General features: G+C 45.2%; 2 protein-coding genes across 7 annotated transcripts in view; one reads left to right on the top strand and one right to left on the bottom strand.

Moving 5' to 3' along the window:
• Window positions 1–78: 78 nt before the first annotated feature.
• Window positions 79–19,958, bottom strand: acap1 (ArfGAP with coiled-coil, ankyrin repeat and PH domains 1). The gene is made up of 23 exons (XM_037111637.1): window positions 19,251–19,958; window positions 16,495–16,552; window positions 13,728–13,847; window positions 13,400–13,453; window positions 13,175–13,233; window positions 11,993–12,176; window positions 11,097–11,141; window positions 10,848–10,943; window positions 8,345–8,419; window positions 8,062–8,174; window positions 7,821–7,872; window positions 7,598–7,698; window positions 7,232–7,343; window positions 6,817–7,031; window positions 6,662–6,731; window positions 6,380–6,474; window positions 4,964–5,157; window positions 4,628–4,678; window positions 3,939–4,114; window positions 3,434–3,543; window positions 2,298–2,408; window positions 2,155–2,216; window positions 79–770 (listed from the first exon to the last, which is right to left on the bottom strand). Exons 1-23 carry the CDS (start codon window positions 19,301–19,303, stop codon window positions 673–675), a joined length of 2,304 nt encoding a protein of 767 aa, XP_036967532.1. The 5' UTR covers window positions 19,304–19,958; the 3' UTR covers window positions 79–672.
• agfg2 (ArfGAP with FG repeats 2) overlaps window positions 12,094–25,681 on the top strand; it is a 26,098-nt gene continuing 12,510 nt past the window's right edge. For 2 of the 6 annotated variants that reach the window (XM_037111642.1, XM_037111638.1), the window contains exons 1-2: window positions 24,581–24,836; window positions 25,246–25,316. In XM_037111642.1, coding sequence (XP_036967537.1) covers window positions 24,705–24,836; window positions 25,246–25,316 — 203 coding nt within the window. In that variant the 5' untranslated portion in view covers window positions 24,581–24,704. Of the gene's footprint in view, window positions 12,233–15,597; window positions 15,712–22,287; window positions 22,384–24,580; window positions 24,837–25,245; window positions 25,317–25,681 lie in introns of those variants that run through there. The other 4 variants (XM_037111641.1, XM_037111640.1, XM_037111644.1 and 1 more) reach the window with 4 other exon arrangements.

Raw genomic sequence — 25,681 nt, 5'->3', positions numbered from 1 at the left:
CCTGCAAAAGCAAACTGCACCATCATTACAAAAATGAACCTTTGGCTTGGCATTGTTTGAAACTTCAACACACTGAAATTAAGTTTCGCGTTGGGGTTTATTTGTTCATGAATCTCAAGTACCTGACATGGCTTTAACAAAAACAGACATAAACAGCATCTAAAAACATACCAAATGTAAAAATCTGCATACGTTACAACAGAATGGAAGACTTTGCAAGAATTCTCTAACATTTTCACGTCTTTCTGATGTGGCGCTTCAACAGAAATGGCAGAGGAACATTAAAAAAAACAACAACAAAAAAACAGCCCTTTTAGCTGAAAAAAAAAGAAACAGATTTACAGGATTTAATTAGGAAACTCTTGGCAGAGCGATGGCGTTACCCTCTGCTACACATAAAGACACCTCCTGCTGCTCTGATAAAGCTGTTCCAGTGTTCCCACTCGGGCACAATTGTTCTGCGCTGACGTGCTCGCACAAAGGCTCCACTGTTCGGCGCGTTCGTCCCCCTCTGAAGTCAACACCAGCTGAGCTATGACTGAACATGTGGCAGGTAGCCAGGGGAACATGTGTGCTGATGTGTCTGCATACTTGCATGTTTTTTTTCTGGTTTTTTTTCCCAAAAACGTGGTTACTGTACAGCGACGTGAAGAAGAGGAGGTGGAGGGCTGGTTAAGTTTTGGGGTCTGCGCTGCGGCGTTTGAGCTTCTCGGGGTTGTTTGAGGCCATGTGTGAAAAGTCTCTGAAGATGTCGTGGTAGGTGTCGTCACCTGGAGACAGAGCAGAGATGGGAGACATGAGTTGTTTTCAAGAGAACCACAACTTTTTAAAAGCACTAATGTCATCTCGCCCGGGTTTAAATGTGAGACAGCTGCGTTCAAATCATCAAAAGCGTCATCTTTTTTTGGGGGGCACGTTGAGTTTCTAATAAGCCGTCACAGCCCAGCTATTTCCTGAGCGCGTTTAAAAATTGTAGCCTTAAAGCGAGAAGCATGCAACCGGACAAATGAAACACACATGCACATGCACTTTACCTCTTAGACTGCAGTAGGTGGCACACTGCACAAGCACTTGAGACCAGCCGGACATCTCAGCGGGCAGAAGGGCAAAGGCGCACAAGTGACAAAGACACACAGTGATAGAGCACAGCACGTCAAATACTGACCAGCAGTTTTTTGTTTTGTTTTTTTTCAAGCAGACACACACAAAAAAAAGCATCACGTTTCCATTCCTTCACGTGTGAGGCTTTAACAAAAGCCTCCGTTGAAAAAAAACAAAAAGCACAATCACGAAAAAAGAATGGACTTTGCAGCTTGAGAAGGAGCCAAAACGACAAAAAGGCAAACGAAAACCCCACGGCTAATCTTACACTCCAGAGCTCCAGCACAGATAAATACAAACAGGTCGTACATGACGAAGAGTTCAGACTATTCACAGAATAGAGGAGGAAGTCGTCCTTGAGAAACAAACCCAAACACTGGATTCAGCTTATACAACGACATACAAACAACACTGTACACACTGAATATAAAAATACCCCATATGTACAAATATCAGTAAAAATAGGCCTGATAGAGGTATCTTGTATATGCATTTTTCTTAACCTCGGCGAAACATTGGAGAACACCCACATGCAGCGCTCTTTATCGACAAGCCATTTGGAGATTTTGTGGGTTTCAAAGTGCAGCATGATGTGCGTTTGTGGTTCAAAGTGCGACAACATCTCTCTACAGAACAGAACATTTCTCGGTCTCCACTTGATCGATAACTCTGTTTCCGCTCAGCGTCCCTGAGCCTTCATACTGTCGTACCCTGCGTTTTAAGCTTTCTCACTGAAGGCAGTTTGTCTCTTTTCTTCTGAGTTTTTCCGTGAGCGACGCGTGGGAGGGCCTGGATAATTCTCTGCAGATAAACATCGCCTGACAACTGCAAAGCCAGTGATTTCTGATGCTTAACAACTAAACAAAACATGTTGTTTTTCCTTGTAGCTCATTCCAGCCTCACCGCCTGCCTTTTAACCCTGCTAATCATTCTGCCCCCCCAGAGCCCAGCCACTTATATGGTTCTTTATAGCCTGGAGGCTCTTCCTGGTGTGGGCCAGCCCACCTCCACTCCCGCTCAACAAACCCCCAGATCCCTGCCCCCCTGAGTGACCTGATTGGCCAAACGCTCCGTCCATCTCCCGCATCTCCTTGTTCATCTTGGCGATCCGCAGCCTGAAAAGGGAGAAGATCGGTTAGCAAAGGGGCTGGTTTACGTGGCGAGGTAAGAGGTTCCTTCCGGTCCACGGGACTCACAGGGTGACGATGTCGGCATTGGCGTTGTCCACGGCGATTGTTATGGGGTCTTTCTGGTTCTTGTCTCTGGCGTTGTAGTCTGCTCCTCGCTTCAGGAAGAGACAAACCAACCTGGGGACATCACAGAGACAGAAAGAGAGTTTGAGAGTGTAACAGTTTCTCAGTGGCCATGTTTCCACACAAACCTTTAGCTTAATTTTCAAAGAATGAAAAGTTTGCTCCTGATTGTCTACCGCCAACTAAAGACCGGCTAAAATGTACCAAACTATTCAACTGATGTACGAAAAAGCAAGGACTTTTTTGTGGGGGGGGAATAAATGTTAATTTAGACCCCGGTCCCTGCGGCGGAAACACGCTGAATTCCTACGAAAGTTCCTAGTCCGTGGTGAGAGTTCCTGTGGTGGAGTTAAGGCTAGTCATAGCGTTTCCACCTCTGCATGTCTTTTTTTTTTTTGCATCCATTTATCGAGCCTATCCAAAACATCAGATTTGCAGCACAATAAATAGGAAAAACACGATGACAGGACCGTCTCCATTTTGAAATGCCTTGAAAACAGGGGTAAACAAAGGAGACTTTTAAATTCCTTGTTTTGTTCCTGAATAAAGTTCCTTTCCCTTATTATTTCTTTGGGCGCCGTGGAGCTGTGTTCTTGAACGGACAAACAGGCGCTCTTAATTCAAGTTCTACAGTAGAAGTCTGCAATCTGACCTCTGCCAAGATGAGATTAGAGTCAGATGCTGCCTCGGCTTTTTTTCGATAACGCAGCGCAGGTGTACGAAGGAACTCCGTGAAACAATGAGCCACCTGTTATCTACTTTCCCTTGCTTTTAGATCGCCAAATAAACAACAGCAAAGATTACTTGGCGGACGCGCTGCTGTAAAGCTACGGCTGGGCGACACGTTTGACCACACAGAGATGCTTGGAGAATGAAGGAAGTTCAAGCTGTAAATAAGCGTCAGCTTTGTGACTTCACTGTGCGCTCGCAGCTCCTCAACAGACTCCTTTTGTGGTTTTGTTTCGATTCATCAGCTTCCTTTTTCTGCTGAGATTTCCCACTGTACCTAGCAAGGGAAAGTGATTTTGGGCAAACGGCGGGGGGTTTAACTGTTGCGTACATGTTACGGTGCATCTTACCCAGTGTGACCTAGGATGGTGGCGTGGTGAAGCGGCCCTCTCCCGTTGCTGTCCACCTGGTTGACGTTGGCGCCGTTCTGCAGCAGGAACTCGCAGGCCGCCAGGGCGTTCTGGTGAGGAAACAGGAAAACGTGAGCTGTCGTTTCCGTTTTTTCCGTAGTACAGTTACAGAACCTACATCATCACCTCTGAACCTCTCCTTATTATCACCTTGTCCAGACAGATTTAAGGCAACGGGACTAAATATGTAATGACCCGCTGGTGGTTCCTGAAGGCTGCAAGGCCCACCTGGGCTAAAAATGTTAAATGTAAGCTGAGAAGCATGTTTCCGGTTTATTTGCTGCTGTATCTTTAGTTTTGCCTGCGTAGATCTTGAATTGTTGGCCTGATGTTGATACCACAGTGCTGGGCCAAGAGGTAAAACAAAAATGGCTGTGCGAGGTCATCGAAGAACATCATGATTCATCCTCTGGCGACCGTGAATATGATGCACTGCTGTCCTTACCGCCGAGACGGCCTGTATCAGCGGCGTGCTGGACTCCTCGGCCACGTTCACCCAGTTCACGTCGGCCCCGTGGGCCAAAGCGTCGGCCATGACGGGGAAGTTCTGCAGGGCCGCCGAGCGATACAGCAGCGCCCCGGGGTGAAGTCCGCTCAGGTCCTCCTCGTCCTCGTCCATGTCTGTGGGGACCAGAGGGTTAACCTCAACTTAACTGTCAATCACATACCACCGTTTGGTTTTTTTTCCAGTCGAGGCTCAAATTAGCAGCTCAAGGTGCTTTTTAAATGAAATTTTTTACATTTACTGTAAAAGTATGAAATCACTCAATCCATGGAAAATGCTGGTGGGTGGTGCCTGCTCAGGCATGTAAGAACTGACCAATAAGAGCAGATAGTTTTTTGTTTTTTTTTCTGGAGGATGGCCTTAAAGAGACGGGCACTAAAACAGAGTGTTCGGACTGAGGGCGAATAGAGGTGCTGCAGCGATGGGCAAAACAATGTGTTTTCTGAACATTAAAGAACGTGAACATTTTCTAGCCGAAACCTAAAATACAAATGTGAACCTGACAAAGAAGTTAACTGGAGCGCCTTAACAGATTTAAGGTGTGTGTGTCCACAGTCTGTGCCGAACACATTGTTCGAGCATGCCGTCTTTGTCAGGTCAGACGAGTGCATCAGTGTGTTTTGTCTCACCTTTGTGAAAGCCTGAATTGTTCTTTTGGACAAGGTCACTGGGGCTCAGCCCTGAGGGAGAGGGAGAGAGAGAGAGAGTCACGATTACTGGTTTATCCTGCAGACTGCAACAGCACACATAAAATAGAGCAGGCCAGGCCTCCAGGATTATCAACTTCTGCTGGATCGCCAAGATTAAGGATTGAGCGAGCGTTTCTGTTCTGTTGACATCAGCAGAAATAGGCGAGCGGCGATCTTGACAGAAAGCAGGTGGCCGACAGAGTTATAAGACCTTTAACAGCCCACAGTTTTCTCTATCTGTCAGTCTGTCTTGATACCTGGCTCTAGGTGTTGTACCTGTGCTCCGAGGCAGAGTGGCTCGGTTTGGTTTGGGTTTGATCGGCGGCCGCTGGACAGTCCGGTCCTGCGTGGTCGCTCGGTTCCTCCTGGCGCTGGATCGCCTCAGCGGGGGGTTCCTGCCCGTCTCGGGCAGCTTTTGGATAAACTTCTTTTCAACGTACTTTGATCGGATCCACGACTCCTTGTCTCCTCTGAGGGACAGAAATGACCACAAAAGAGTGAGAAGAGATGAACATAGCTTATATCTCTGCAGCAATCTTCTCTCATAAACGAGACAGTTTCTAAAGCAAAGAAGCCGACATGCAGGGCCGCATTTGGCCGTCTGTATCTGGCTTTACTCGTTCTCAGTTTGACTCCACAACTTGCTTGCGCAGCTGTGAGACAAGAATGCGTAATGCATATCCCCAAGGCCCTCGCTGGCTTTTAATGAAGTAATAAATTCAGTTAAAAAGACATGCATTTAGGACCCAAAGTGCCTCCTTTGTACGAGAGGAGCAACTACACCAATGGGGGGGGGGGGGGGCGGGACTGGAAAACAACCAAATAAAGTAAGGCCAGACGAGACGAGACTGAAAGCTCATGCTGCAGAAAGCATGCAGCCCCGCAGCGAGTTTCCGGAGGAGGCTTCAAGTCACAGCGTTAACCATCTGTGTCATGTACCTGTGGCGCTTCCTGTCTGCTGCAACACCACAGAGGAGAAAAAGAGGAAGCAAAGAAGTAAGTGTTACAGCGTCACGGGCCGCTGACACGATCATCTGCAAACCACCTGGGCGTTTGCAGAGGCCACTGATCCGCCGATCTTTGTCGGACTCTTTTCAGATTCGTGACGAGCCGGGGCGCAAGTTTGTCTTCGATCAGTGTTTAAAAAAAATAAATAAAATAAAACCAACACACGCAGGAGGAAGTGCATGTAATGACGTCAGAATGACAGCAGGGGGAGGTGAAGAGTGTGTTTTCCGTGACGGCTTGACAGACGAGGCTGGAAAATTTGTATGGTTTGGTGGGGGGAAAAAAAAGCCTCTTCAGAGACAGGGCCCTTCTTGAATTTCCCCGATAACTCCTGACCTAAAGGGGGTTATTCTCTGAGTAATCGAGTAGTGTTGAACTTCCGCAGTGAGAAATATTAAAATGAGAATGGTCAAAATCAGAGCAGCTTAAGGAGAGATACCCCAACTTTCAACTTGCGGTTCACGTGCGGAGACGCTGGATCCTACAGTTCCCACAATGCATTGGAACGCTTCTTTTCAATTAAGACATTCTTTCACCTTGGAAAATCGTTCTTACGCAAGTTTCTGCTAAAAAAAAAAAAAATGAGACAAATGGTTGTGGTTTACTCTGAATCGCGTTGTCAATTTAAGGCACATCAGCGGTGTCTTTACACACGGCCTTTGGTTAGTGTGGATTGTTTTGTACCTGGGGCTGGAGGCGTGGGGCTTCTTGATGGTGATCTCATCGATCCGGGCCTCGTAGATCCTGTTGATGACTGTGTTCCCCAATTCGCACATCAACTACAGGAGCGATAAAGAAGGAATGTGAGTGTGCCTCGGAGCTCGTTGGAGAGTTTATTTAAAGTAAACTATTGCATAATGCATTACATAATCCTCATACTCTGTGGATGTTTTTTTTTTTTTTTGGTAACGGAGGAGGAGGCAGTAATGAGGCGGCGGAGCCGTCGTGGTTAAAAGGTTAAATTACCTTAACGAGCTCTGGCTCCCACGAGTCCAGCGTGAGGGAGCGCACTTTGGAGAAATGGACTCCCAGGCTCCTGTTGGGAGGAGGAAACCATTAGAGCTAAAGTTTGAAGCCAAGTGTGTGTGTGTGTGTGTGTGTGTGTGTGTCAGAGTGTGTACCTGTGTATGCCAGAGCAGATGATACAAAGCGTGATGCCCAGGTTGATGGAGGCCCATTCGGGACCGGGCTCCCCGCAGTCGCAGCACTGCTTGTTCCCGGGGATCGCCTGAACCTCCTCCAGGGCCTTGTAGCCCTCGCTCTCCTGATCCGCTCCCCCGCCTCCTCCCCCGCCGCCTCCCAAAGTGCTCGCCGACATCGAGCTGCAGCGCTGTCTCTGATAACCACACACACACACACACACACGTAAACACACGCACAGGAATGAGGAGATGCACAAAGGCCCACCGCTTCCTCTTCTGTACCTCATCGGATTAAACTCCCACAGAAAAATGCAGATGTAAAAGATAACATATGTGTGTGTGTGTATTCTCTGAGTGTGTGTGTGTGTGTGTGTGTGTGTGTGTGTATTCTCACTGGGCTGTGCGGGTCCTCTCTGCGCTCCTGGAAGGCTGAGGCGATGCTGTTTTGGACGGCGCTGATCCACGCCTGCTGCTGCCTATCTGAGTCTGCCTGCAGCAAACAACACCTACACACACACACACACACACACACACAGACACACACAGACACACACAGTGATCAGCTCATTTCTCAGGACATGGGATTAACATGGAAAAAATTAACACAACCCCACACACACATGCGTGCGCGCTACCCTCTTTCGCAGGACGTTCTAATCCGCACACTTAACGCTGATGAAAATCCACCGCCATCGCTTCAACACACGTCTGCACATGTCCCCCCCCCCCGACACACACACACACACACACACACACTCACTTTGACGGGGAGACCACTTCAAAGCAGAACCGTCTCTCATTTTCAGTGCTGGGCTTCACTGTGCAAAGACGCAGGTCGTCCACCACAACAGTGGGCTGGTCCTGAGAGAGGCGCAGACAGGAAGAGGTCAACACTCCCATTTTAGTATCTGCACGCAGATCTTTGCTCTGTGCTAGGCCAATCAGATCTATTCGAGGCTGGCTACATTCACTTAAAAATATACCTTGAATTTCTTCTGATACACCAGCTGATTCTTCTGAATCGAAAACCAACGCCTGCGGTGGAGGGAGAACGTGAAAAGGTCACAAAATCAACGATCAAGCCGCGACGAGCAGCGAAGAAAGAAAAGCCAGACAAGAGAGGAACGTCACAGCGCACACGGTCGAAACTATTCACCAACAACAGTGGACGAAAAAACACAATGCAGCTGTTCTGTGCGAGAAATGCCGTGGGTAAACTTGTACCTGCTCCAGGTCTTGAAGGCGTTGCTGGCCCTCTTGTAGAGGTACCCCTCCATGGCGATCCCGTTGGCTGCATCGGCATTGAAATCCATGATGGAGTCATCGTAGGACACATCCTAGAAACATTTCAGAAGTCGCTGAGTGTCAGTGCGGTTGACGTTGCAGTGCTCATCATCCAGTTAAAAGGCCTTTTCCTGTTGTTGTTTGTTTGTTTTCACATTGTGGTTTAAACTGAGTAAAAGTGTGTGTTTAAGTGTTTATCTTTGTAAAAAAAAAAAAAGCAGACCTTTTTCTTGACTGCGGCGTGTCTCTGCTCCATGTCCCTCTTCTCCCGGGCAGCATTCAGAACAAACTGAGTGTGCTGTTGAACAGAAACAGACGACGGAGGTCATTCTCCAGACGCAAATATTGATTTTTAAATATACATCATTCCCTCTTTTTTATGAGAACCCTCATAAATACTTTGCGCTCGCCGAGGCTTTCTTCCGGAAGCCAGCGTCGACGGTTTTAAAGGGCTCTTGTGCACAGTATATTAGGGTCTTTGGACACATTAACTGATTTGTATGCTAAGTGAAACAGGAAATGATTAAGTGCCTTGCTCAACGACACATCAGCAGGCTAAATAGCGATAGTGAAGCTAAAACCCAGCCCATGTTAGGGCAATTCTGCATTTTAAGCCAACCAGTCCTTAGCTATACGTATAAAGTTTCCACAGCCTCTTTAACAAAAAAAATTAATTTAATTGCACCCAGTGAGACGAAATGTAATGTGGAAAAGGGGTGAAGTTAATAAGTTAGCCAAGAATTTGACTGAAAGACAATTTATGGAAGATTTCACTCCTTTAAAGATGAGTCCTCTAAAAATGTGTAAAAAAAATATGAATGGAGTCTGGTTTATACACATATAATTCTCTCATTTGTTATTCCTGCCTCTTCAGTTGTTGTCTTGTCTTTTCTGTCTCTTCACTGTACTGTAGGACAACTTTCCCCTCTTTCCTGTCCTCCGTCCTCTCTAACATGTTTGCCCCTGTCAAGTTCAGGATAGGTTATCACTCCCGCAGAGCTCGCTCTTCAGGAAACAGGAATTAGGAAGACTCGAACCTCTTCCTACGTCCTGTGCCAAACAGAGGAGCACCACTGCTGGTTTCTCTGTTTGGCATATTATTCCTCAGTGTGTGTGTGTGTCTCTCTCTTTCTCTTTCTCATCTGCTCATTCTCCTTCCTATCATTTCCTGTTGAAACAGGAAGAGCCTCGTTGGGGTTTGATTCGGCCGCTGAAACGCTGACAAACTCATTTCCTGTTCTAACTTATTTACATTAAGCAAAAACACTCGGCAGTAATACTGCTGATGTTCAAGGTTGAGGGAGCGAAATGTTTTTCTCTAATTTGGACAGTCAAAGAGCAGTAACTAACACACACACACACACACACACACACACACACACACACACACACACACACACACAGACACACAGACACAGACATGTGAAATATTTCCTGTTGTTGCTCACTTTTTCCTGTCACGATGAGCGATGGGGCGTGATGTCATCTTATGACTCCTCGGCCCCGCCCCCCCCCAAGATAGATGCCAAGAACTAATGTGATGCAGTTTGCCCAGACTGCATTTATGGTTTTATCACTGAAGATGCCAGAGGAGACTGTTCTAAATCCATTTTCCGTCTCATAAAATAAGTCTTGAAGTTTTTTTAAGCCCGCATTGTGGTCATCTTCTCTTTAACTGCTGTCGCAATAAATTACCTAGAGATGTGCTTCTCAAGATTTCTGCTTGTGAGAAGTAAAAAACTCTGTCAGGTTAAAGGAGACAAACTTTCTGACATTTAACAATAAAAAAGGGAAAGGTTAGAGGGAAAAAAAACTGAAAAAAATAGTTTATGTGTTACAAAACTTTGCTTTTCTCTCATTTTCTGCCCCATCATTCCACTTCTGCATCCTTGTATGATGTTGAGCAACAAAGTCAAACGATACAGAGACGTGCTCAACAAAACATGGCACCCCGGTAGTCATAACCCGGCTAAACAGTGGCACCAGAGCGGCTACTAAGGGGTCTTTGCTTTCCTTTTAAATACGTTCCTCTCATTTCTCACAGCTCAAATCTATATATCTGTCTTTCATGACAGTTAATCCTCTTTCAACAGAGGATTTTCAGGTCGTGTAACAGCTCACTGCCACATGGGAAGTCCTCTTGTGCAACAGGATTCAACTGAATACAGATGTGGTGAAAATATGAGTTGGGAAACGTAATTAGTTGACGTCTTGCCAAGTTCTTCATAAGCTTTTTTTTATTTTATTTTTTTGGCTTGTGCATTAAGTGTGGAGTTAGAGCTGGGGGTTCAATTAGCCTAGCTTAGCATAAAGACTGTAAGCAGGGGGAAATATGTAGCGTGTGATTTCCGAAGGAAAAAAAAAAAGAAAAGTTTACTAGCACTTCTAAATGTTTAATTACTAGTTATACATATATTTATAAAATTTAAACTAGAGCTGGGCAAGCTGTTCAACCCTGCTTCCAGTCTTTGTGCTAAGCTAGGCTAGTCACCTCCTAGCTATAGCCACACAGTTAGCATGCTAATGGTGGTTTCGGTTTACTGAGAGCAAATAAGTCTGGTTGTAGGTTTTGTGTATCTTTTTCTGCCCAGCTGTTATTTATGTAGTTAGTATTTGTATAAAAGTCAGCTGTGTTACCAAACGCAGTGTTGTGAACCTCCCAAGACTGGTGCAAATGCAGTTGCAGCAGAGGAAATTAGATCAATTCAGCTCGAACAGGAAGTTACCTCTTCACTCAGTTTTCGTCTGTACTCGTCCAGTTCTGACATAGACTGGTTGCCATGTTGGAAGAACTGAGCCTGGGCCTCCATCAGCGACAACACCTGACATGACAGCAAGAAATCATTGAGAGGAACTCTTACATCTGCTCTTATATCACAAAGGACATCCAGCTATAAAGTACAACACACACTATCAAAGACCACATGTTTACAAAAGCGTAAAAGTGAACTTTAAATAGGTCAACGTGAACTCACCGCCATCAAAATGTCGGTCTTCTTCTTGGCTTCAATCACATTAATCTGAAACAAAAGGAAGCAGGGATTAAAAGACACTTCATGTTTCCACAACCGAAAAAAAGAAACACAAAACTCACAGACCAGTTAAACGTCTGAGAGCCACAACCACAAGTCTGGAGAGGAGCCTCGAGGCAAACCTGTTATCATTCAAAACAGTAGAAGCACAACTATAATCAGACGTGCTGTTGTGTATTTCGTCCAGGCTGGTGCCTCTGCTGAGGTTGTTCCTGTATATGCCTGTTTTTATTTATTTGAAGTTAAGGTAAAGGAATTAATACTCCAAAGCATTATTATTAATATCGTCGCAGCAGATATTTCGCATGAAAAATTTAAACAGCAGCAGATCAAGCCAAAAATAGATACGCTACTTCCATCCTGTTCGTAAAGGTGCAAGATTAAGATCAATGCAAAATAGAGTGCACTTCCTGGTGCAAAGTGTGACAGTCTTTGTGTCATTAAAGAAGACGTATTATGGTAACTTTCAGGTTCATACTCTTTTTTTTTGGGAGGGGGTGTTACTCCTAGAATAGGTCTACATGCTTCAGTGCTCAAAAAACACAGCTGTTTTCTCATACTCTCCAGTGCAGCAGCTCTGTATTCCCCCTCCGTCTGAAATGCTCCGTTTTCGCTCCTGTCTCTTTAAGGCCGCCCCGCCCCCCTCCTGAACATCCAGTCTGCACTGATTGGTCAGCTCACACACGCCCAAGCCAGCACCACCACCACCAACAACAACAACAAGGCAGCTGTGCTAAATCAATCCTTACATGCCAAACTAGCTTCCAGGCATGAGTTATGCAAATGTGTGACATTTGTGACTTAGTGTGATTTTTACTCCACCCTGCATTCATTCTCACCTCCAGGACGTAATCCAGGGCCTCAGCCCGAAAGGCCCTGCGCGCGTTGAGCAGAGCGTTGCTCGCCTCCTCCACCTCGTGTACCTTCCCCCGCGGGGCCTGGGCGTTCCTCTCCTGTGCCCTCTCCAGACATTCGCTGCTGCGCTCGAACTCCTTGCGCACGTCTTTGAACCGACGCACATCCCTGGAAGAGAGGAAGGGAAGGGGACAAGGAAAATAAGTTACGATCATCCAGCCTCCGTGAGTGTTTTACCTTTATCTGACAAATAAATCAAAGTGAGATTTGGCTGTTGAAGACACTACAGACACATTAGCGATCGTCTTTGGAAGTTATAGATTGTAAAGTGAGTTTACAAGCTAATTTAACAGGAAATAACAGGCTGATCAGGTTTCTAGGTTGTTTACTTGGAGATTGATATAATTCACTTGTAAAAAGTCTATGTATGAGACATTTTTTCCTATCTGGCGGTGGCAAAAGGTGCTATATGTGCAGAAAAGATTGGCCATCTGTCAAATTTGTACTCCAAACAAACATTTCACCACATTAAACGCTAACTGCTGCTAATGATAGCTGCCCTTAGCTAGTTAGCTTGGCTAGCTATTTCCATAGTCATTTGGACTGGGAGCTCAGGGGCCATGGTTGTGTTATCGTTCAAACTGCTAACACACAGGCTTTGCACAGGGAGCAGCTGGAGCTAGCTGGCTAGCATGCTAATCTCAGTAGATATCGCTACAATACACAGGCGTCACAATGTCAAAACTGAACTATTTATTTGCATTCTGGTTATTTTTTTTTATGTTTTCAACTATAAGTCTAACATGTTGCTCCTTTAATAAAGCAGCTTTCATGCCTTCCTGTTTGTTTCTTTGACAAGAGACCTGCAAGCTCAGGGGGTTAAACCACATTCAAAATGTGTCACTGGCTAAAAACCCGGCTTATCACCGTTGTCACAGGCTGCAAGACATCCTCGCTCTCATGTAATCCGCCGTATCATTGCCATTAATGAGAGCAGACTGAAGGACAAAGTCGAACGCGGACCAAAATGAAGGATCAGAAGCCTGTAATATTTTCTCCATGTGGCGTGCTAGCGCTTGGCAGAGGCGCAACAGAATGACTCAGTCTGAGGAAGGTGGCCGAGTGAGAGACGAAATCAAATGGAGCGAACAGAGCGGCTCACTCACTCTTTGACAAAGTTCTGCAGCTTCAGCTTCACTGACTTCTGTGTGGCCTCAATCACTTCCTGAAAGGGGAGAGAGGCAGAGACAGATCTATCACAGAGAGCACAGGCGACCGCTAAATGTGAAATGTAGCTCGTTCCACGGTGCGCTTCTGCAGCCTTGTCCGACCACACCGCCACATTCTGCACACTGATAAGAGCCGAGACAGGCCCAGACGGACAGACTCACCCCCTGAGCCTCCAGGATGATGGACAGCTTTTTGGAAAATTTGTCCAAACAATCCTGCAAGACAGACATCCGAGATCAGACTCTGTATTTCACTAGCATTTTTATCTATTACAACTGTTTTTATTTGGTAGTTAGAGTGCAGATTGTAATCCAAGGTTCAAGTCAGCCTATTTAGTCTCATTTAAACCAATATTCTGTAAGGAAAGTTGGGCAAATATGCCCAAAATATTAAAATTAGCAGTTTAATGACATTTAGCAAAGCACTTTCTTTGGGTAATCCGAGTGGGAAAATAAAAATGACTCCCCCATGACTTGTGCTACCGCTCACCTCCATCATGTTGTCCCCGGAGCACTGGTGTCCGAGCTCCCGCAGGCCGTTGACAAAGCTCTTGCTGGTCTGGCAGTAGACCCTGCCTGCCTCCACCATGGCATGGCATTGTTTTACTAGCTGGATGACACAAACAAGCAACGGAGCAGTTAAATTCCTTTCCCGAACACTCAAAACAACAGAGGTGACTAATCGGGATGAATATTTAAACGTAACGAGGAGTTATTCCAGGAGCCAGGACATTAAGCAGTAAAACAGCCTGAGTTAGGGGCCGCTCTAATCGAGCGTAATCACTGCACATGCTGAATATATCCTCCAGCTTCTGTTAAGTACTGTCTGGAGTTCATAAAACTGCAATATAGCCTGAACATTGCCGGGTTTTACTGGCTGGATGTTGTATATCAGTAACGTTTTATTGCACAAGAACACAGTCAGAGTTTTAGGTTGTTTTTCTGAGTTCAAAGAAACACATTTATGAAGCAAGACTGCCCATTTACAGATAAGTGTTAATGTACATTAAAAAAATACACACTGAACAGTAACACTAAGTTAAAAAAAATTCCACATACATTAGAAAATACATTCCCAAGAGACGAAAGCTTCATTGCCGATGGAAGTGAAATGGAAGAAGCTGCAAGTTGTTATTGCTAACACTGCTAACAGTTAGCCTCCCTATTTACACATCCAGTAGACGACAGTGGCATTTCACTGGAGTCATGTTTCTGGCTACCTGACTAACCCAGTATTCACTCTTGTAGCTCAGTTTTTGGTCTCCACCATGTCGCTTGTTAACTGCTAAATGCTCTGCTATGATCACCAGCTAGTTGTTAACAAAGCTAGCTAGCCGGCGGTAGCGCACAGTCGGATTTCAGAGCGTTTTGCCCGGAAATGACGGAGAAGAGAGTAGTAAGAGAGAACCAAAACAGTAAGATGTGGGCTGTAATACCATAGAAATGATCTTAAATATGCTAGATAACCAGCTAGATATTCAAGTGTCAGAGACGTTTCTGAGGAACTTTCCTTACATTATCTCTACTTGTGCTACTGGTCACGCATCATCTTAGCATTTAGTAATATTATCTTATGATAGCCACTTGTAGCCAACAGTGGTTGCTCTTCAACGAAAGTTACACATGCTCCCTCGTATCAGGCTAGCTTTGTTAGCATTGGACAACCTAGGCTGCTACACCTTTATCCCTTTTATAACTAGGCTGCATTTGGTAGATCAGAGCAGAGGCCTGACCAGCAGGCTTAAGTAAATTAGCCTTTAATATACTGCAGTTTATTTTAGCTTATTCGACTTATACACTGATACACAAATACCTGACAAAAATGGATCGATAATAATGACTGTCTCTAATGATCTCTTTAGTTAATCTCCTTCAAGCAGGCAGCAGACACAAATGTGGGACACTGAAGGCATCGTAGGCAACATGATGTGTTATCTTGGTTTTGAAATATCGCGAATGTCCTTTTGTTTTTTGGTACTGTAGCAATGGTGTACCTATATACATTAACTCAAAGTAAAGAATTGGGTTAATGGCACTTTATCTGTGTATTCACATCCTATTTATCGTGTTATTTTGCAAATTATACACAAAACATATGGTCAGTTTATAAAACGTGATGCATTGCTATAGGTTAGCCACCCAACAGTATGTAAATGTGATGACACTTAGATATATAATGCAATAATACAACTCTTTCTTTCGATACTGGAAGTGCTTTTCGCTGATGAAACCTTTAAGTAACACTTTGAAAGTTTTAACAACATTGTAACTAATGATTTTTATGTTCTCAGCAGCAAAGTATGCAACCTTTCTGTCCACCAACGCTCATCCAAAAGTCTGTTTTTTTTATCCGTCTGCAGATCAGACGTGTTACAACTTGACGCCAAGGCTGTACAGTATCAGAACCGACAGAACAGAAAAAACAGGATCGCTTTCTAACATCACGACTAAGCGTTGAGCGCATGTGCGAGCAGGTAAGCAAGCAGACTCTTCTTTCTTTCTTAGGCGGCGAGGTCAGAGTTCAACGACGAGAGCAGCGGCGCTGGAGCTGGTTCGACGTCAGCGCTCTGCTCAAGGGCATTGTACAACACAGATAAAAGTAGCCCTGAGGTGCTTCAACCCAGTTAGTCCAGATTCTTTTAAATCCTTGTTGCCACACACAATGTCTGGCAGGGAAAGTTACTCTGGGATTTTAGGTATATTTCCATATTGTTTTGTTTTTTTTTCTGCCAAGCTGCACAAGAGGCAGAGCTGCAGAGTCACGAACCAGCGCGAGGTGCGCGACACTTTGATGAATGCTTATTCAGTAGGATGAGGGAACAGAAACCTAGCATGTGACCCCTCTATCAGACGAACAGATCGGAAACTCCAACATGTGTGAACACAAACACAACATGGGAATATACGTTATCGCACCCAAGCAGAACAAAGCTAGTAATAGTTCTCTCTGTTGGGACAATACGATGGGGAAGCAGCACCTGCAGCTACTTCCTGCTTCGCTGTCAGGTGAGAATTACCTCAATCACCGCCGCCCACCTCTCACTTCACTTGTCTCTGTACATGAGGAGCATGTGTCCAACAGCAACCGATACCTGTCTGTGGTTGTATGTATGTGGTTGTCTGTGTGTGTGTGTGTGTGTGTGTGTGTGTGTGCATTGAGAGGGAAACATTTTTTCTAAAGTAGAGCAGTGACTCAGAGTTATATGTTTTTTTTTTGGTCAAAGTGTGTGTGGGTGTGTTCTGTGCATGCGTCTCACCTTGTCTAGCCGCGTCTCGAGTTCACTCACATCGTTTTGGACCACTTCGATTTCAGCTCTGAAACGCCCACACACACACACACACACACACAAACAAGCAAAGTCATAAACAAGAGCTCAGTGTCAGAGGTCTAATTGAGCACGTATCTCAATTAATATTCCCACTGTCTTTCTTTATTGTTTCTTTATTCTGCACCTTTTCACACCATCTTGTAGCTAACAATGTAGCAAAATGATATATTGACTAATAGTAACATTCTTTTTTATTCAAATGATTTACATTAAGGGCTTATAAACTTTTTCATTGCGTTTAAAAAAAATGTAATCTTAATTTTTTTGGGGGGTAACAACTGTCTAGGAACTATAGATGAAAAGTTAGCATTTCAGCTAACTCTTAGCAGGCTGATATCAATGTTTATTGATTTGCACTTTCCCTGTAACAGTAAATCAATGAATAATAATAAATGAATCCATTATTGCGACCGATAACTGGGATCCATAATCAACAGACCACAAATGAAACAGTGTATTTTTCTAAACTGAAATGTCTTTTTAAAGCTTTTCAAAAAATTGGATTTGTTAAATTGTCCTTTAACGCAACTTGAACTTTCAAATTTTAGCCGCTTTATTTATACGTTTGGCCCTCATCTGCCTCCGTATACTTCCCCCTCGAGCTTTCAGACACTTGTACTTTTAGGAGATATTGAGCAGCGTTTTTGTTTTTTGTTTCATTAAATGAGATTTCTGCGGGTCTGAACGGAGCTCAGGTCGTCTGTCGTGGAAAATGTTTTTCGCTGGAGGCCTCCGGCGAGAATTCGGTGCTCGGCAGTGGACTCGCACTCTTAGGTTTTGTGTTCTGGGAGCGAGAGCCGGCACAAAGGCGCCTCAGAGGTCCCGTGCGTGGCCAGTTATTGGCAGTTATTGGCGGTTATTGGCGTAACAGTCGGTGTCTCTCTGCCTCTCATCTCTGCTCATACCAACAGCTCGACCATGTGGTTTCCGCTGCCTTCCACCAACAGTACAGAGATACAGAGACAGAAAGAGAGAGAGAGACAGTCAGAGGAAGGAGAAGAGAAAAAAAAACAGGCAAAGACTGAGTGGAGAGAGAAGAGAGAAGGAGGAGGAGGAGGAGGAGGAGGAGGACAGAAGAGACAGTGGACGGGTTTGTGTTTTCTGTGTTTGTTAGTGCGGGGATGTTTGAATCAAAGTCTGAGGTCACGTCCTCTGGAAACACGAGCAAATGACAAGTCAGCTAAGGAGACGGCGGGAAGGGAGAGAGAGAAGTGGGGAAAGAAAGGGTGGAAAACACCAAGAGCAACGACGAAAAGACTCCCTCGTTCTTTCGAATTTCTCTCCGAGAGAGAGAGAGCAAATTAAGACTAGCTGAGAGCTGGGTTTCCGCCGTGGCCGTCCCCGCAGAAAAACACGCTTCCTGTCTCTCCTGTTGATCACCTCAGCACATCTCGCCTCACTTCCTGTTGCCCTCCCGCCTCGTCGTTACCTAGCAACAGGAAGCAGCACATTTGAGCGGCTGTCCCGCGGCTGTTGGGGCAGTTTTTTTTTTTTATCTCTCTCTCTCTCTTTTTTTTTTGTCCTCCTTTGCTTATCTATTTGGATGTCTCCTTCCCTCCCTCCCTCCCTCCTTCCCTTCCCGTTCCCTCATTCCTCTGACACGAGACCTCGCCACCGCTGCAGCTGCCACAGCTCAAACTTTCCACCGCCGTTGCAGGGCCATTTCAAGGGGAGGGAGGGGGAAAAACAAGAGGCTCGGGCGCTGCTCGGGATTGAAATATGCCAAATCAGCTGGTGGAGGCACAAGCGGCAGCTACTGTGACTCAGGCAGGATGCCAGCGACTGTGAGGGCAGGGGCACACCCAAGTTCTGCCAGGGCCTCTCATGAGGCCGCTTGCGACAAACCAATTTAGCCACACTTCCCTTTTGATTACACCAGATGCTTGCGGCCGTGCTGAAAGGCGAATCGATTTAGGGCCCCCACGAATGACCGACAGCACGGCGAGGGCTTTTGTTTTTTTTGTTTTTTTTTTTAAGCGAGGTTCAAAATCGAGATGTGCAAAACCTGATGTGGATGTCACGCAAGTTCTTTTTGATTGTCAGTGAAACACGTTGCATTTCCTGGGCTGGCACCAAGCTTCCTGTGGCTCGGCGACACGCCGAAACGCGGCGTTATCGGCCCTGCAGGCCCGCGTGCCGTGTCCTCAGCCCTCTCGCTGACCCCTAGAGTTTGACCTCGGGCCCTGAGGGACCAATACCAGTGGCTCAAATCGACCAATCAGGACACTTTAAAAAGGCGCACCGTGTAGTTTTAGGGGAAAAATGTGATCAGACACGTCTTTTTTTTAAACGCCTAAACTAAGTGACAAACTAAACAATCTTTAAGTTAAAGGAAAGCACAGTTTCCTACAGTTTTTTTTCTTTTTTTTTAGCTCAAACGTGGCGGACCCTGCCACCTTTTTCTAGCCTCAAACAGTGTTCCTGGATTTCTTTGCCCTCTGAGAGCAGCTTGTTTATTCAGTCATGGAGAAAAAAAAAAAGAGTTGCATTAGAGTAATGTCAATATTAAAATTCTGAGTGCGAGTTCCTTCTCCGAAAAACTGCACATCGCCCCTTTAAAATGCAATTTCAGGAGTCTGAAACGCCACTCAACTTAAAATATGAACACATGGAGTCACTGTGATGTGACTGGTGAACTTTTCCTCACATCACTGCCAGCGCCGGGGCACAGGTGAATCTCTTACCTGAAGCGCGGAGAGTCCTTCAAACACTCCTCAAAGTCCAGCTTCACCGTCATCCTTCAACTCTGGTTGACACAAAACTACTGTTTTAATCCTTTTGGGGGGAGAGGGTGAAAAAAATAATAATCAGCTGAATCTTTTTGGGGTGTTTTTTGTGTTTTTTTGTTTTTCTTTTAAGGCTCCACACCGGCGGCTCCACTCATTCTTCTCGTCGGACGCTCTTTCCTTTCAACGCGTATAATTTGTATTCCTCCGGCAGCTCGTCCCGATCACCCCTCTTGTCTCCTGTCCTCTCTCCTCCTCTCTGCTGGAGGGGACGCCGTGTGCCAGTGCCCGATCCGAACCTCCACCGACGCACATCCGAGCCCCTCAAGAAAAAAAGAAAATAAAATAAAAATGAACGACTTGATCCTCCGCTTATGAATGAGCGCGTGAGGGGAAGACGCCAGGTCGCGTCGTGACCATTTTTCTTCTTCTTCTTCTTCTTTTTTTTTTTTTTAAATGCGGAAAAAAAGAGGAGGTTTGTGGAGAAAGAGAGAGAGGATGCTGCGAAGTTTTCCCACCCCCCACTCTCTGGAGCAAAGTATCCTGATCGATCAAGTCGGCTGATCGGTAGTCCCCAGATGTGTGTGTGTGTATGTGAGAGATCGGATCAGATGGCAGCCGGCTGATTGGATGTTTCTTCCCAAGGGTGCAGACTGGAGTGCTCTCTCTCTCTCTCTCTCTCTCTCTCTCTCTCTCTCTCTCTCTCTCTCTCTCTCTCAAACACACACACACACACGCACACACACACACATACACGAGGTCCAACCCCCCCAGTTGACATCTCGCTATTTCCGGGTTTCTTACTCAGTGTGGTTTTGAAGTAGGAAGCCGCACAAAACTCTAAAATTAAAAAGTCCCTGATATAAATTTAGGACTAAATATAATGTGTTTCCCCTTTAAATGTGCCGTTTCATTAAACTCGGGTATTTGACACAATAGATTTGGAGTTGGAACTCTCCTCTCCCTCATTTGGTTTCTCAGCCTGTTATGTTTGTGTCTTGTTTCCTCCCTGCAGTTTCAGTGACATGTAAAGCTCCTGCTTCCAGAGAGACTGGGTGTGTATTCTCGTCTGACAACCTTCGTCTTGCATTGCCTTTTGTTCAGGTGTGAAGAAGGCTTGCCTATCCCATCACACTCCAGTAGAACCACTCTGAGAGAGGATTTTGGTATGGAAGCCAGGAGCTGCCAAAAAAAAAAAGGGGAAAAAAAGGACAAACAAGTAACACGTGATACACATATATTTATACTTTTAAAAAAAAAACTGGAGAAAGGGAAAAGAAGACTTACTGAATCGCATTATTGAGATACTGGGGCAAAAATGGGAAATAATTGAAATGCGGAATTGCCAAGTTACTTACAAAATTCAAATTATGAGAAATAAATTAAAAGTAAATATATCATGATGTGTAAAGATATGTACAGGTTGTGAGACAGGAAGTCCAAGTGGCATTTTTCTAGCAGTTATTTAAAGTTGAGCCATCTTTTTTTTTTTTTTTTTTTTTTTTAAGCGCAAGGTACCAGAATCAGAATCAGAGTTGCTTTTTAATGCCAAGTAAATTTACGCGTACAAGGAATTTCCTGTTTTCTGTCGGTGCAAAACAACAAAAAATACTAAAAGTACTTAAAAGACATAATAAAAATATGAAAAAATATAAAGTGTTACCGAAAGAAGGCAAGGACCAGATTTATCCAGTAGTGCAAAAAGTTTAACCTAGATTGTGCAGGGTCCGCAGCAGATACTAATACTGCAGTGTACAAAATAACAGCATCTGGTGACTAAAGCTAACATTAATGTAATTTATAAAAAAACAAACACTTATTACCTCATCACAATCCGTCCTGCAGCCTCAAAAGATCCTTACAATGGATCATACTGCTTTAGTCCAAAGGGGGCGCTGCGATCAACAAAAGCTGAGAGTTCATCGTTGTTGCTTTAAGGTATAAATTAAAAAAAAAAAAGAAGATAAAAACCTCATGGGATGAGGGAACGGTGGAGACATAAACACAAGCTAAAATTCACTCACACTTCCTGTAAACTTCCTGCTGATGTTGCATTCTGTATTGTGCAGTTTATCAGTTCCCCTGTACTGATATTGTGCGTCGTGCGTCTTTTACACATATTTCATACTGTAGTCAACTCACAATAATAGCAGTTGCCCTGTACTGATATTATTGTGCGCTCACTACAGTATGAAATATATATAAAAGACGTCACCTAGCTCACTCTGTGATAGAAAAGGGGGTCCCTTAAGGAAGACGACGAGGAGGTAAGACTTATTTCTAAATTGAAATATGGGTTCCTAAGTGCCCTGACGTCACTTTGGATTGATAAAAAGTAAAGCATCACCTGTTATATATATCTTAGCAAGTGTTTGATGACCGTATCTGAAGAATCACCGCAATAAAAAAAGTGTGTATATCTGCCAACGTACCGATGGATATCAGAATTTTGTACTCCCTTGTGTAAAAAGAATTACAAAACTGAACTTTTGAACTGACTTAGTCCAAACTGTTTGATCACAGTTAGTCGGAGTGTTGGCGTGAAGGAGCTTCCGTATTTCAGAGGCCTTTTTTTTTTTTTTTTTTTTTTTTCCTTTTGAAAGGACGAAACAACCCGACTGAAGGTGTTGGGAAACATTAAATAAGCAACCTGCACTTTGTCATCATCACCACAGGCCGTTGTAGTCAGACACTCTGAAGCCTGTGGTTGATTGCAGAGCTGAGAAGTGTAATTACAGCGGCTCAATGGGCTGGTCCGCCTGGGCTGTGTGTTGTAACACACAAACACAACACAAAATCTATCTATCTATCTATCTATCTATCTATCTATCTATCTATCTATCTATCTATCTATCTATCTCATGGTGTGCGTGACGCCCCCTGCTGATCACAAACAGTCACTGCGGGCTCAACTGGCTCATCTGAGAGCGATGTGACTGTTTTCTTCCCTCGTTTGGGTTTACATCGTCGTTAATCTCTTTTTCTCCCCCGCCAGTCTATCCGTCGGAGGGATTTACAGCGCCGCGACGCATTCACTGACCACCGCGCCGGTCCGGCCAGGCTGTCTGCCTTCTGCTGCCCTGTGTGCCAAGTGAGTGGAAGTCTCTCATCTTGAGAGACGTCAGAGTGAGAAAGGGCGTAGTTGGGTCTGTTGTGTTGCTTGGTTGCTCCATTCAAAATAAATAAAGAGTGGAGATGTTTCCTGTAGACAAAGAGTTTTTCTTTCTTTCTTTTTTTTTTAAAATGACACCAAACAGGTTTAGAAAAGAAAAACAAATCCCAGCTCCAGGAAAGAAGCTGCCTGTTTTTGAATTACACAACCAGGAACATCAATTAACTTTAAATTAACTTCATGCATCCATCAATCATGTTTCACTGTGTCTCCCCCTTTTCCCAGCTGTCCGCATCTGAGCTCCCTTTAAAATAAAAAAAAATAAATAAAAAAATTAAATAAATCTGGAGCGTCAGGAGCGCAGCGATGCGCCAAAAAACAGGGGCCGTGTGCGTAAACGGCGCAAACAGCGGAGCCGCACGCTCGGTACTGAAAAAGGCAACGCGACGCTTGTTTTTCACGTGAAACTTGGCCGCTCGACAGGTTCTAATTTGTCCCTGACAGGAGATTCCCTACGCATCTGTCCAAGTGTCAAACTGGAGCGAGTTTCGGGCGTCGCTGGTTTTTCAGAATAAAAGCCTAGCTGTCGTTAAAGCGCTCAACTCGTTCTCATTGACGTATTTGGAGAAAATATGTAACATTATGGCTCCTTTGTCACAAAAGTAACTGAATGAGATTGTTATATCACGACTGGGATGTTGAGGCATAAACTTAAAAAATAAATAAAATCAACTGTATCATGCATATTGCAGAGAGAGGAAACCTGGGGGGGGGAAAAATGAACGGTCGGTCCCTGTCATCCCTTTGTTTAAACAAAATGTTGTCTCTACAGGCCAGACCACTGTGAGACAGTAAAAAAAACATCAAGGTCCTCGTTGTATTGTGCTGTAGAGGTGCATTTTACCAAACAAATGTGCTAATTCGATTAAATGACAACAAAGTATTTGCTACGCTGACAATCTGGGGCCTTTGGGGCCTCCTGAGGATCTGGGGCCCCCGGAGCAGCTTTGCTTTGTTTGACACAAGGCAGCCCATTCAGATTATAGACCAGACAAACAAACAAATAAATACAAGACCTGCTAGGACCTGTTGTGAGGGTCTTAATAGGAGCACATGATCTTACTCAACAGATTAAGTTCAGGCTCGACTTTTAAAGGGACAGTTCACCCAAAAAAAATGAAAATGCAGTCATTATGTTGGGATGGAAAGTCTGGCTCCATACAGCAGAAGCCACGAGATCCTAAATTGGTTTGACAAAATGCTTTTTGGATTCTTTTTAAAGCCGAAATCTTAATTGCAGTGGCTAAGCTGAAAGCACCATATCTGGAGTGTTAATAATGTCCGTTCGAGTCCATTTGTGATCTCAGGGCTTCCAGAGACTGGGGTCACACCAGACGAACTGCAGGGAGCCATTTTGTGTCCTGTTTTAAAACAAGTCCCCATCGGCTTCAGCCGTTTACGCTGCAATACCGTTTCGCTGCAGAGCTCTGGAAACGTTTTGCAGACTACGATCGTTCACCCGATTTTCAAACGGCAAGTGGGGAGGGGGGCGAACAGATAACCACTGTGCCGTCATTTTTGGGCAAACTTCTCCTTTAAACCAACATGGATGAGATGGGGGGTTGGGGAATATGGAACATTTTAACATCACTATGACAACTGGGCAGCCTCCATCTGCCGCTGAAGGTTAAGAGCTCCAAAACAGCTGCTAAGTGCAGGTTTTTTCCGTTCTTGCGGTCGGTCCTCCTGTGACATTTTTCATTTTTCTCTGTGAAAGCGCTCTGACAAACAGCTGAATCACAGAATACACACAGACAGGGATGCTGGAAAATACTTTGACCTACTAACAGTTTGATGAGGTAACCAGCGGTGATATCGGAGCAGGTTTTTTTTATTTATTTTTTTTTTTTTTAAAGAAACAAGGCCAACTGAACGCACAACCCCCGCTCTGCACGGCGTCACCGGTCCCTCGCTCTTACTTTGAAGGAAATCCCCGCTCGCGCTTCCGGCGGTACCCGCACGTCCCCTGCGCGCGAGCTTGACGCGCCTCTCCTCCTCGGCGTAGTCTCGCAGTGAGGGTGAAGCCGCATAAACGCGTTTCCATAATGCGGGCGTGAAGTGCTCCATGTAGTGACACGGAGGGAGGAGGGTTACCGGCTTCGCGGCGAGCCTGTCAAGCCCGGGCCAGGCTTCGGGGGGGAGAGAAAAGGAGGAGGGAATTACATCAACAACAACAACAACAAAAACATACAAAAAAAAAAAGACATGTCGAACCGAAAGCACCGGGACAACCAGGAGATATGCGCCCGCAAGGTCCGCGAGCTGGCCCAGTCCGGAGTAAACAAACACTGCTTCGAGTGCAACCAGCCCGGGGTGACATACACCGACATCACGGTGGGCAGCTTCGTGTGCACGTCGTGCTCCGGAATGCTGTGAGTTAACAACACCCCGCCGCGCCTCCCGGGCTCTTTATTTATTTATTTGTATTTAATCGTATTCGTATTGAGCATCAGTGTGAGGGCAAAACAGATAGAGTAAAATAAAAAAAATAATAAGAAAGAAAAGTGGCAGGGCCCGAGATTGCACCATGCACCACCACCGCCACCCACTAGCTAGATCCATAGTGTGTGTTATTTCTTCATTCGGGTGGTGGTGGTGTGTGTGGGGGGGTGGAGTGTCGGTGCGGTGCAACAGACAAGCGCCGAGCTCATGTGTGCATTTAACCAAAGAGACAAAAAACCGTCCAATTTACGCAGTGTCCACCTCTTTTCTCTGTCTGTCTCTCTCTCTCTCTCCTCTCCCGTGCGTGTCTGTTTTTTTTTGTTGTTCCTTTCCCCTCAGCAGCTTCATAAGCGACATAGCTGGTCATTTTTCCCAGCTTCTGAGTTACGGTTCATTTCGTCATGGTGCAGGTTTGACACTACCTCTCTCTCTCCTTCGCTCTCTCTCTCTCTCTCTCTCGCTCTCTCTCTCTAGGCTCTCCTCCAGTGTGGGCGCGCGTTTATATGTGTGTGTGTGTGTGTGTGTGTGTGTGTGTGTGTGTGTGTGTGTCACATTTCGCTCTGCATGTCCGGCCCAGTCCCAACACTCCTCAGGAAGACGGTTTCAGCACTTTTATTATTGCGCAATCTTGCTTCACCCACTGTCCCACTACGTGTCCCCTCCCTCCAGCATGGAGACAATAAGAGGTTGTGGTTACTGAAAAACACATGTTTGGGTGTGTGTGTGTTAGTCAGTGTGTGTGGCACCTGTTTCACATCGATCCTGCCCTTTTTTA

The sequence above is a fragment of the Acanthopagrus latus genome, chromosome 10 (assembly GCF_904848185.1).
Source record: "Acanthopagrus latus isolate v.2019 chromosome 10, fAcaLat1.1, whole genome shotgun sequence".
Lineage (NCBI taxonomy): Eukaryota > Metazoa > Chordata > Actinopteri > Spariformes > Sparidae > Acanthopagrus > Acanthopagrus latus.
This window is presented reverse-complemented; position numbering and strand designations above follow the sequence as displayed.